Source organism: Hyla sarda, chromosome 10, assembly GCF_029499605.1.
Source record: "Hyla sarda isolate aHylSar1 chromosome 10, aHylSar1.hap1, whole genome shotgun sequence".
Lineage (NCBI taxonomy): Eukaryota > Metazoa > Chordata > Amphibia > Anura > Hylidae > Hyla > Hyla sarda.
The window spans coordinates 47,995,343-48,007,771 of NC_079198.1; the positions used below are offsets into that span (position 1 = coordinate 47,995,343).

Here is a 12,429-nt window from a genome sequence, read left to right on the forward strand (position 1 = left end):
CCCTTTAGATGCGGCGTTCAGAGTTGATTGCAGCATCTAAACAAAGCTAATCAGTGCCGGTTAGCTCAGTGGGCTGTTCGGGACCGCTGTGGCAAAATCGCGGCATCCCGAACAGCTGGAGGAGACCAGGAGGGTCCCCTACCTACCTCCTGCGTGTCCGATCGCCAAATGACTGCTCCGTGCCTGAGATCCAGGCAGGAGCAGTCAAGCGACAGAATCATTGATCTATGTTATCCTATGGGATAACAATTATCAATGTAAAAGATTAGTGTATGCAAAGTTATAGCCCTCTATGGGGGATATAACATTGCAAAAAAAAAAAAAAAAAGTTAATAAAGATCATTTAACCCTTCCCCTAATAAGAGTCAGAATCACCCCTCTTTTCCAATTTTTAAAATGAAATTAAAATGAAATTTAAAATTCCCATTTAAAAAAAGATACTGTTAAATACTGTGAAACCGCCATAATTTAGAAAAATACCATGATATACATTTTTGGTCATACCGCCCAGCACTAGGTTAGATTATGTTCTCTTATCTGATCATCTTATTTCTGATCTTCAAGAAGCTTCCATAGGTTCTATTCTTCTATCGGATCACGCCCCTGTCTCAGTTCAGATTGCTCATGCTACCTTGTCTACACTCAATTACACGTTGAAATTAAATGAATGTTTGTTTTACTGAGTTACAGACTGCGGTCTCTAACTTGTTCTGTGGGTGGACTGATGAGTGTTAAAAAGCCCCACAGATCTTTTAAATGCCGTGATCAGTATTATTTCACGGTACCTAAAGGGTTAATGATGGACATCAGCGCGCTTGCTAATATCTGCCATCATCGGCAAGGCCCCTTGGTCTGATCACCATGTCAGGAGATGCGGTGCTCCCATAACCCCACAAGGTACATGTACACCAAGTACCAGCACTGTAAATGTATGCTGCGTATCCTCTAGGGATTTAACATGCATGTGAACTACACAGTGAAATGTAAATATATGTAAATAATAAAAAGCAGCTGTTAGCCAACCTGAAGGTTGCAGTAGTTCTTCTTGGATACAAAGGACACGGTCACTGGAAAAAAATCATTTGGATGGCCAGCAATGCTAAACTCGAGACTTCCAGTCTTATTTTTGGAGTCAATAACAGGCAGAGTCCACTCAAGTGTATTTCTTCGACAGTCATGGTGGTAGTCTCCATCAATGTCTCCGATCACTGGAGCCCCTACTCCAGACCTGTGTTAGAAGGTGGTAGAATTACAATTATGCTGTTTATAACATAAAAATACTTTGTCGATTTTCATTTTGTCAATGAGAAAATAAACTTAAAGGAATAAGGAAGACTGGTAATCGGGGACAGACCGCAGACACCTAACACTCTTCTAGGGATCTTACTGGTGACCTTTCTAATATCATATGCATTCATTACAAATTATTGATTCCATAAAAATGTTGTTACACATAAAAAAATGAAATCCTCATCTAAAAAGTAACCAAATTCTTAAAGGTAACTGACCAGCTTTTCAACTGCACTAAAGCCAATATACTGGGTTATAGCGTGGGTGAACAGCTTCAAAAGAGGGGTCACTTACATCAATCCAAGCAGTAGTGGCATAGTTATAGCTGCTGGGGATCATAGAGCAGAGCGCAACCACCCCCCTCGGCAACATTTGTATATTCATTACAAACGTGGGCTGGACGGGGAATATGGAGGAGGCAGGGGAGTGCGGCGAGTCGGCTCCCCGTCTCTATTGTTATAGAGCTATAACTCTGCAACTACAGCTCTGATTAACGTAAGTGACCCCTCTTTTTAAAAGCTGTTCAACGGCACTATAACCCAGTATATTAGTTTAGTGCTGGTGAACAGCTTGTCAGTTTCTTTTTAACCCTCTCAGGACCAGGCCAGATTTTTGTTAAGATAACGATGTGGTTATTAGTTTTTTTATTAATATATATATATATATTTTTTTATATTGTTAGTGATACATTTTTGTTGATACATTCCGCATTTGTGTGTGGAAAACCCCCAAAACTCCATGAAAAAAAATGAAAAAAAAATTAGCATTTTTCTGAATTCCAGATTCTCCAGTCTCCAGATATAGTTATGCCACATAAATTTGTTATTATTTCACATTTACAATATCTCTACTTTATGTTGGCATCATTTGTTAAATGTCCTTTTTACTTTTTTAGGGGCGAAGTATTGCAGCAATTTACAAAATTTGAGAAAATTCGAAAATCTGATATTTTTAGGGATCAGTTCACTTCTGAAGTTGATTTAAGGGGTCTATGTTACAACCCCCTAAAAATCACTATAATAATAAACACTGGTGCATATAGATATTTCACAAAATAGCTAAGAAGTGGGTATATGTATAAAAAAAAATCTTGCTAATGAATACAGCATGTTCACAGACCCATGCACAATACAGTATTGTCACCAATCACAAATACGCATACAATGAACAGATAATGGTACCAATCTATGGTCTCTATGTATACAGCAACGTTCAACATCCACGACAGGTGTGTCAGTTTGCTATCCCATGCCCGAATATACACACACTGAATCAGCAAACACTGCTAATACTGACCATACCAATAGGTTACCTTGAGCATGTCTTAAATGTGTGAAGGTGTTCAGGCCAAACAACTACCACACTCTTTGTTTTCGGGGGAATGGTATAGGAGAATGCCCTGTCCAGCAGGGTCTCAACCCATTGTAGATGTAAAGCAAGAAAGGGCCTAGATCCTGAAGTTAGTGACGTCAGTATGGTAGGCACAGAGGACCAAAAGGCCTATGCGTTGCAGAGAAGGCGTGTCCTAACGATTCTGAGTGTGTATATTTGGGTGGGGGGATAGCACACTGGCACACCAGCCATAGATGGTGAACATTTCTGTAGCTACTCATTTTATGTCTACCTGTTCATTTTATGCGTATCTGTAATTGGTGGCAATGCTGTATTTGATCGCCATGTGCTTATCTCCTTATCTAAGAACATACCTGTATTTTAATTCATATACCCACTTCTTAGCTATTTTGTGAAGTACCGTATCTATATGTGCCAGTGTTTATTATTATAGTGATTTACAGTACCGACATAGGTGGTGAATGGGAATCCACCTTCTAACACCAGGCTACAGTGGATATACATATTTTCTGAGATTTAGTGCTTGTGTATTTCTTTTTATCTTACCCTATAAATCACCCCATTATGAAAACTGGAAGACAAAAATTGCGAAGAACTCCAGCACAGTGCAGATCAATGTGCAGATCAATGTGCCATCTTTATTCACTTGGTGCTACATGGATCTCAGGTACAACAGGATGAGACTCATTTCGGCCAGGTGCTGGCCTTGCTCATAAAATGAATCCACTGTGCGAATCGTATATATGGGCATGGGAAGAGACCTGAATGCGCAACAGGTGTGGAAGAGCCCGCATTGAATTCTTAACTCTCCGATGTCCATTCACAAAAATGGAAATGGAAAATATAAAACTATTAGATATGAAATTCTTTACAATATTGTGAAATATTCACAGATCAATTAAAAACGTTGTACAATACCAAAATTGTGAAAATACCCATATAAGAAATATAAACGAAAAATATGCATACATTTATTTGAAGTATAATAAAATAATATTTTTTTTATTATTAATATAATCATTTTATTATACTTCAAATAAATTTATGCATATTTATTTCGATCATTTTTCTTGGGTATTTTCACAATTTTGGTATTGTACAATGTTTTTAAATGATTTGTGAATATTTCACAATATTGTAAATAATTTCATATCTAATAGTTTTATATTTTCCATTTCCATTTTTGGGAATGGACATGGGAGAGTTAAGAATTCAATGCGGGCTCTTCAACACCTGTTGCGCATTCAGGACTCTTCCCATGCCCATATATACAATTCACACAGTGGATTCATTGTATGAGTAAGGCCAGCACCTGGCCGAAACGCGTCACATCCTGTTGTACCTGAGATCCATGTAGCTCCAAGTGAATAAAGATGGCACATGAGCTGGAGTGAGCTGGAGTTCTTCGCAATTTTTGTCTTCCAGTATTTGGGTGCAGTCCCTGCCCTACTCTGTGCTCAGCCTGGTGGGCTTGAGGCAAGCTGATATATATCTTCATTGTATCCATTATATAAAACTGCACCGCTCAATGTAATTAAAATGACATTTGGAAGGTTTATTAACATTTTAAATGTTTCACAAAAATTTAGGAATAAGTGGAAGAGTAATTCAAAAATTTCTATTTTTCTTTCAGGGATGCCATTTTGCTCCAATTTATTGCTGTAACACAGTGGGTGTTGACAGCAAATTGCAATTTAAGATTTATTCCCCTAATGCGGTCTTAACTAGAAATATCCCATATGTGGCCCTTGTGCGTTACATAAACACAGGCCTTGTGTGGATTATTTTTTTGTCTTCCTTTTAATTTGGCTATTTTGTAGGCATCATATCAAGATGCAGCAGCCTTTGGGTCCCTAAATATTTTTGTAAGGCAAATTGATGTCTTCATTGGTGCCATTTTGGGGTACATGTGATTGCTTTTTATTCAATTATTTTTATAAGATGGTAAGAATTAAAAAAAAAAAATTAGATTATTTTTTAGGTTTTTTACTGTCATTCCCCATGCAATATAATTGACGTTATCTTTATTTCGGGGTTTGATTATGGCGATACCCAATTTATATTCTTTTTTTATGGTTTATCCCATTTAGATCAGAAAAAAAAAAGATTTTATAAATTTTTTTTGAGGGTTAACATATTCTGAGAGCTGTAACTCATGTACTTTATTTTATGATTTATTATATTTACACTATAAATACTATTTTTGATTTTTTAAAAATCCTGTGTGCATTGCCATTTTCTGAGAGTCATAATTTTTTTTATTTTTACACCGACAATGTGTGTGGGCAGATTATTTTGGGATGAGTTGACATTTTTAATGGTACATGTGACATTTTGATCACTTTTTATTTTATTTTAATTTTATAGAGGCAGTATTAACAAAGCAGTAAAGTTGGCAAGTTTTTTTATTTTTATTTTATTACGGAGTTCATCATACAGATTAAATAATGTGATAGTTTTATTCCTTGTGATTCTATGGACACAGCGATACCTAATATGTATAATATTTTGGATAACTAAAAACAATACATAGTGGGGGAAAGGGCGGTTGTGTATATTTTTATGTATATTGTTTAACATTTAAGTATTTTATTTATTTTTTTTACTTTATTTTATACTTTTTTCTTTTACTGTCCTATTAAGGGAGATATATATATATTTATGATACCAACAGAGCAGCACATCCAAAAAGATAAATAAGTAAAAGCAGTGCCAGCAGCAATATAGCCCGGTCCAGGCAGTCACACATCCAAAATAGTAATCCGCGGCACTCCAGGAGTAAGGTGAAAAATTAAAGTGCTTTATTCCATACTAATACAGAGCAACGTTTCAGCTGCCAGTGCCGCGGATTACTATTTTGGATATATATATTGCAGTACAGATCTGTACCGCAGTGTATTATGCCTGTCAGTGTTAAGGTGCATTCAAACCACAATTTGTTAACACTGGCACCGGATCCGGCTGGGGGATGTGAAAACCACATCTCAGTTATATATACTACGGTTTTCAGTCCAGTCACAAAACTGTATACGGAGCAAAAAATAAGCCGACCGGAGTCACTATCTGACTCTGGTCAACTCATTCAAATGAATGAGATGCGGGCCGGATCCAGAAACAAACGGTTTTCACATCCCCCAGCCGGATACGGTGACCATATTAACAAATAGTGGTGTGAATGCACCCTTACACTGATAGGCATAGCAGTTTGGAGACTGCCTTGTCCCAATGGAGAACAGTGCAAATTGCGGCAAGGCACTGCTTACATGGACCTATATGTATGTCCATTTGCGGGAAGGGGTTAACGAAGTTCACTTCAGAGCATCAGTTCACATCTTTTCTTGATAATGTTCAGGATGGGAAGTGCAATCATTTTACAGTGTTCTATCTAAAAGAATAGATTTTGTGTTCAGTATTTGACACCACAGCCTTATTACAGATGTTGATCATAAAATGCTAGGAAAAAAAAAGCGTATTCTAGATTTGGTGCTAGTGAATTATTAAAAATTCATTAGGAAAATATTAAGTCTAAGAAAAAGAAAAAAAAGATTTTAACTCTTAGGCTTTATTACTTACGGCAAAGGGATAGTAATAACCACATCATTCAGCTCCAGTTTGTCTTCCTGTAGTTCATACTCTATATTTACATCACAGCCATTTCCACTTTCTGAAGGCCAACAATTAACTAGATGAAAACAAAAGAAGGGGATTCTGAGCTGCATATGTCTTTGTTTTAAGTAATTATCAATGTGGTAAAACTAACATTTAGTACGTTTTTCTGTTTATGAGGGGATGTGCTGGAGACATCTTACAGCAGAAGGATGGTTGTTTTATTTAAAACTCTTTCCTAGGGCGTTTGAGCAGTGATCTTGGTCACTAACCCAGAAATCCATCTCCTGTTCCATTTGAATATAAGATGTTGTATGAGTCTTTGTTTCGTACAGCTGCATGGTCCACTGATGCGGTAGGTGTTCAGGCCAAGATATAAATATATGACATTACGTCCAGGGGGGGGGGGGGGGGGGGGCGGGGGGGTTGGTAGATAGGTGGTATGATAATATGGGTGGTCATTTGTATAATTAGGACAACATTGCTCTTTTCAGCTCAGGTAAAAATATTGTAGTCTCATCACTCTCTTCAGACATATGGTAAACTGAAAGAAACCGTAAGTAAGACTCCTGGCATGTTAAGCTGAAATCAACGCAGGTTCTACCATCTGGGACTATGTTCTAATTATATTCTCTGTCCTCCTATTTTTTAATAGGAACTTTACAGCTTGTGTCTGCTAGAGTTTCTCTTAGGTTGGCTAACATGGCCCCTAAGCGGACCAAAGGAGATCTGGAACATCAAGTCTAGCAAAAACACAAAGCGTGTCTGCAAAAATTGATAAATACATGAAAGGTTATCTCAGGAGGTTCTTAATCCAGTAGCTGACAGTTTTTCAGCTTGTTTTGCAATACAGATAGGACATCACCTCGAAGCCTCCAACACCAGGTCTTCCACCCAGTATAGTGCTAATCTAAATTCCCATGATCAGGATCTACTTTTTTGAAAGGCAAGGTAACATAGGAAAAATGATAATGAATTATTATTATTTTTTTTCTCTCAGAGAAACAGAAAAAAAGCAGGCATCCTTTAAAGCATGGGTGTCAAACACCCGGCCCGCGGGCTGAATCCGGCCCGCCAGACCTCGTCATGTGGCTCGCCTTCACCTTTAATATCGCTTAAAAAAAATAAAAAATAAAAAAAAGCCGCCTCTTCAGCGCAATGCGCAGCGATCCTCCTTCGGTCCTCCGCCTCTATGGTTGTACGCACGGGATGTCAGTGACGTCCCGTGCGTACAACCATAGAGACGCAGGAGGAACAGGACGGCAGGATCATCGCAGGAGGACACGCGCAGGCCCTGGTAAGTGAACGGCGGCGCGTTATCTTCTTCAGCGTTCCGGTCACCGCTCGACCGGTCCTGGCACCTACTGCTATGGTCCATAGGCCATAGCAGTAGATGTGACCCCGGCCCGGAGGAGCGGTGACCGGATCACAGTGGGGGCAGCACACAGACATACAGCCTCCAGCCATACACTGTATATGGCTGGAGGCTGTATGTCTGTGAGGAGGGAGGGAGGGAGGTCTGCCAACCTAATGTGGGGGGGGGGGGGGGGGGAACTATACTGCCAACCTAATGTGGGGGGGGGGGAACTATACTGCCAACCTAATGTGGGGGGAACTATACTGCCAACCTAATGAGGGGGGAGAACTATACTGCCAACCTAATGTGGGGGGGGGAACTATACTGCCAACCTAATGTGGGGGGGGGAACTATACTGCCAACCTAATGTGGGGGGGGGAACTATACTGCCAACCTAATGTGGGGGGGAACTATACTGCCAACCTAATGTGGGGGGGGAACTATACTGCCAACCTAATGTGGGGGGGGAACTATACTGCCAACCTAATGTGGGGGGGAACTATACTGCCAACCTAATGTGGGGGGGAACTATACTGCCAACCTAATGTGGGGGGGGGAACTATACTGCCAACCTAATGTGGGGGGGAACTATACTGCCAACCTAATGTGGGGGGGAACTATACTGCCAACCTAATGTGGGGGGGAACTATACTGCCAACCTAATGTGGGGGGGAACTATACTGCCAACCTAATGTGGGGGGGAACTATACTGCCAACCTAATGTGGGGGGGAACTATACTGCCAACCAAATGTGGGGGAACATGCTGCCAACTAATGTAGGGGAATATGCTGCTTACCTAATGTGGGGGGGAACTATACTGCCTACCTAATGTGGGGGGAACTATACTGCCTACCTAATGTGGGGGGAACTATACTGCCTACCTAATGTGGGGGAACATGCTGCCTACCTAATGTGGGGGAACATGCTGCCTACCTAATGTGGGGGAACATGCTGCCTACCTAACGTGGGGGGAACTATACTGCCAACCTAACGTGGGGGGAACTATACTGCCAACCTAATGTGGGGGGAACTATACTACCAACCTAATGTGGGGGGAACTATACTACCAAGTAATGTAGGGGAATATGCTGCTTACCTAATGTGGGGGGGGGGGGGGGGGAACTATACTGCCTACCTAATGTGGGGGGGAACTATACTGCCTACCTAATGTGGGGGAACATGCTGCCTACCTAATGTGGGGGGGGAACTATACTGCCTACCTCATGTGGAGGGAACTATACTGCCTACCTCATGTGGGGGGAACTATACTGCCAACCTAATGTGGGGGAACATGCTGCCTACTAATGTGGGGGAACATGCTGCCTACCTAATGTGGGGGGAACTACAAGGTACTGTACATTGCGTTAGGAGGGGTAGTCTTATATCCCAAACTCTACATTTTAACTGTAAAAGTTGGGGGTCGTCTTATACACCCAGTCGTCTTATACGCCGGCATATATGGTATGTGGGGGGAGGGGTCCTACAGATACAACCGGCCCTTTGAGGGTGACCAAACTGCTGATGCGGCCCCCGATGAATTTGAGTTTGACACCCCTGCTTTAAAGAATGTATAAAAAAAATTATAAAAAAGCTTACAGAAGCAAGGATTCCCTTTTCACTGCTTTTTACTTCTAAACTTCGTGTAACTTTTTTTTCCCAAACAATCCGCAAGAAGCAATGGCATAGTTGGACATTCTTCAGGGCAATGGAGGCAGGCAGAGAGAATAATTTTTTTTTTTTTTTGGGGGGGGGGGGGGGGGAGAATGTAAACGCACCTCTTTAACTTCTTGTTAGGGGTGTCTTTGTATGTACAAAAGGAGATGAGGAAAGATGTGCGTGGGAGATACATTTTTATTCATGCAACTATACGATATATTCATTATAGGATTGTATATCTCCTCCCTCCTATTTTCAACCCACGTTTTTGACCATTTTTTTTTCTTTTTTGAGAGGTAAAGAGGATCTACCCTTATTTATGTTCGGAGATTATAATTTTGTTATGATCCAGAGAAAGACGACAGTATTGGGGAAACCAGACCGCCACTCATTTAATGCCTACAATCTTGAGCCGACTGGTGGCGAAACTAGGGTGGTATGATGTTTGGAGGGAACTTAAGAAAGATAAGAACGTTTATTCATGCTATAGCGCCTACCACAGGGAAGTATCCCAAATATATTTGTTATTAATCAACGCATTAGAGATGCAATTTGTCAGGAGGATTAAATATGGTATCTCGGACCATTTCCCCCTGGTGGTTGATCTCCAGTGGGATAACAGTACAGAGCAATTTCTGGAAGTATGGGATGCTCTCATTGCCTTTTTAGGGAGGTCACATATCAAAAGAAAACATTTAGTAATAAAGAAAAGGAAATTTGTAAAACAGATGGAATTAGCAGAAGAGGGATTCGCGCTGGACCCCTCGCAAGAAATATATATAGCAATGCAGGGATGCCAATGCTAATATAATGCAGGCACAAAAACAGAAGACATATTACGGCACTGCAGATACGGAAGGGAGAGACTGTGTCAGCAAGCTCAGATTCAGACTGAGATCTTAGATTTTTTTAGTCGGAGTGGGAAGTGCCAGATGAGCTAATTCTAGAATTTAATAGTTGTTGTATCCTCAAAATAGGTGAAATGGAAAAAAGCAAGATTGAATTGCCTAATCAACATTTAAGAAATTAAATAGGCACTGTCAGATACAAACTTTAAATGTTGTACATCTTGCCAAAACATTAACCTTTCTAATATACTTCATAAGAAAATTGTATTCCTTTTTATAGAAATCATGGCTTATAAAATCATTGCTTGGTCTAAGCTGAAGCACAGGCCTGGACATAGCCCAGTAAGTGAGGGTGGGCTAGCACTCCTCTGTGCTCTCCCCTGTCTAACAGTACTCCTCGGTGCTCTCTCCTGTCCTATCAGACAGGAGAGAGCACAGAGAAGTGCTATCCTGTATGCATGCATATGCTCAGTGCAATACGCTGCAGGAGATTGCCATCAGGACGCAAATGGCAATCCTTCCACAGCTGCTGAGACCGGTCTAGGCGGAATGAACCCCATAGATGTGGTGGTGATCTATGGGGTTAATTAGCTCCCCCTGTTCAACGACGATTCCACAATATGATTGCTGGGTCCCATTGTTTTCAATGGCTGCAGGAGGCCAGCTGATGCACAGACTGCATGTCAGTGTAATACTGATAATTCTACTGTGCTGCAGTACAGGTGCGCTGCAGCATAGTATAACAGGTAAAGGTATAAATAATAAATTCTGATAATCTTTCTGGATACTGTAGTCATCCCATTCCCCGTATTACTCTGGTTGCCCATCTTTGAACCCTCTCCAGCTCCACTATATCTTTCTTGTACATTGGTGCCCAGTACTGTACACAGTATTCCATGTGTGGTCTGACTAGTGATTTGTACAGCGGTTGAATTACTTCCATGTAGTGGGCATCTATGCCCCTATTGATGCACCCCATGATTTTATTTGCCTTGGCAGCAGCTGCCCGACACTGGTCACTACAGCTAAATTTACTATTAACTAAGACTCCTAAGTCCTTTTCCAAGTAAGTCGTCCCAAGTGTGCTCCCATTTAATACGTAATCCCAGCCCGGATTTTTACTCCCCATGTGCATTACCTTACATTTATCAGTGTTGAACCTCATCTGCCACTTCCCAGCCCAAACCTCCAACCTATCCAGATCCATTTGTAACAGTGCACTGTCCCCTATAGTGTTAAATGCTTTACAGAGTTTAGTAAAATCTGCAAAGATTGCTTCTTTACTCTTCAAACCCTCTAAAAGGTCATTAATTAATATATTAAATAGAATAGGACCCAACACTGACCCCTGTGGTACCCCACCATTTATTTTTATTAAGATACTCCCGAATAGCATCTCTTAGAAAACCCTAAAAAATATACATTCAACAGAGGTTAAACTAACAGGTCTATAATTCCTGTTATGTAAGTTGCTTAGTTGCCCATAGCAACCAGATCACTTCTTTCATGCCTTTTCAAAAGTGAAAGAAGCGATCTGATTGGTTGTTATGGGCAACTCCGCATCATTTCATCTGGACAGGTTTTGATAAATCTCCCCAATGCTGATGTGCAAAAATGATGGTTTATGCAAATTATGCAAATGCACATAGAAGTATTAAAAATCGTGATTATTGCACAATAGGGTCACATCCGTTCTATTAGCTCATTAACAGATCAAACGTAGCTAAACCGGGACATACTAATCAGGGACATACAAAATTTTGGGAAAGGAAGTTCCTAGAAAATTTCAGGAGGTCATCAAGAGAAGGTGTGAGAGACGTAGGGACGATACCAAATGAAGGGTGGTTGAGAGGTTTGGCAAACGCTAAGGGCTGTTCTTCGAACAAGATGCATTGTATAGTTCAATTAAAATTCTTTATAGATTATACTATTTACCAAGAGGTTTAAAATTGTTGGGATGTAGAACCAATACTTGAAGGGGTACTCCACTGGAAAACCAATCCTTCCATAACTGTCCAGAGGTACAAGCAAATCCCCATAGCAAACCTATCCTGCTCTGGACAGTTCGTAAAATGGACAGAGATGTCAGCAGAGAGCACTGTGGTCAGACAAAGGAAATTCAAAAAGAAAAGAACTCCCCGTGGAGCATACCCCAGCTGATGAGTACTGGAAGGATGAAGATTTTTAAATAGAAGTCATATATAAATCTGTTTAACTTTCTGGCACCAGTTTATTTAAAAAAATGCTTTTCCAGTGGAGAACCCCTTTAATACCCAAAATGTCAAATAGGGAATACAGGACTGTCACTGAATGTAGAA

The 12,429-nt window shown here is 40.5% G+C and overlaps 1 protein-coding gene across 3 annotated transcripts in view; it reads right to left on the reverse strand.

The window, feature by feature from the left end:
• Nucleotides 1–12,429, reverse strand: part of ARCN1 (archain 1) — a gene marked incomplete in the record, with an annotated part of 143,023 nt that overhangs the window by 34,882 nt on the left and 95,712 nt on the right. For all 3 annotated transcript variants that reach the window (XM_056544043.1, XM_056544042.1, XM_056544044.1), the window contains 2 exon segments: nt 1,024–1,228; nt 6,217–6,325. In XM_056544043.1, the coding sequence (XP_056400018.1) occupies nt 1,024–1,228; nt 6,217–6,325 (314 nt within the window).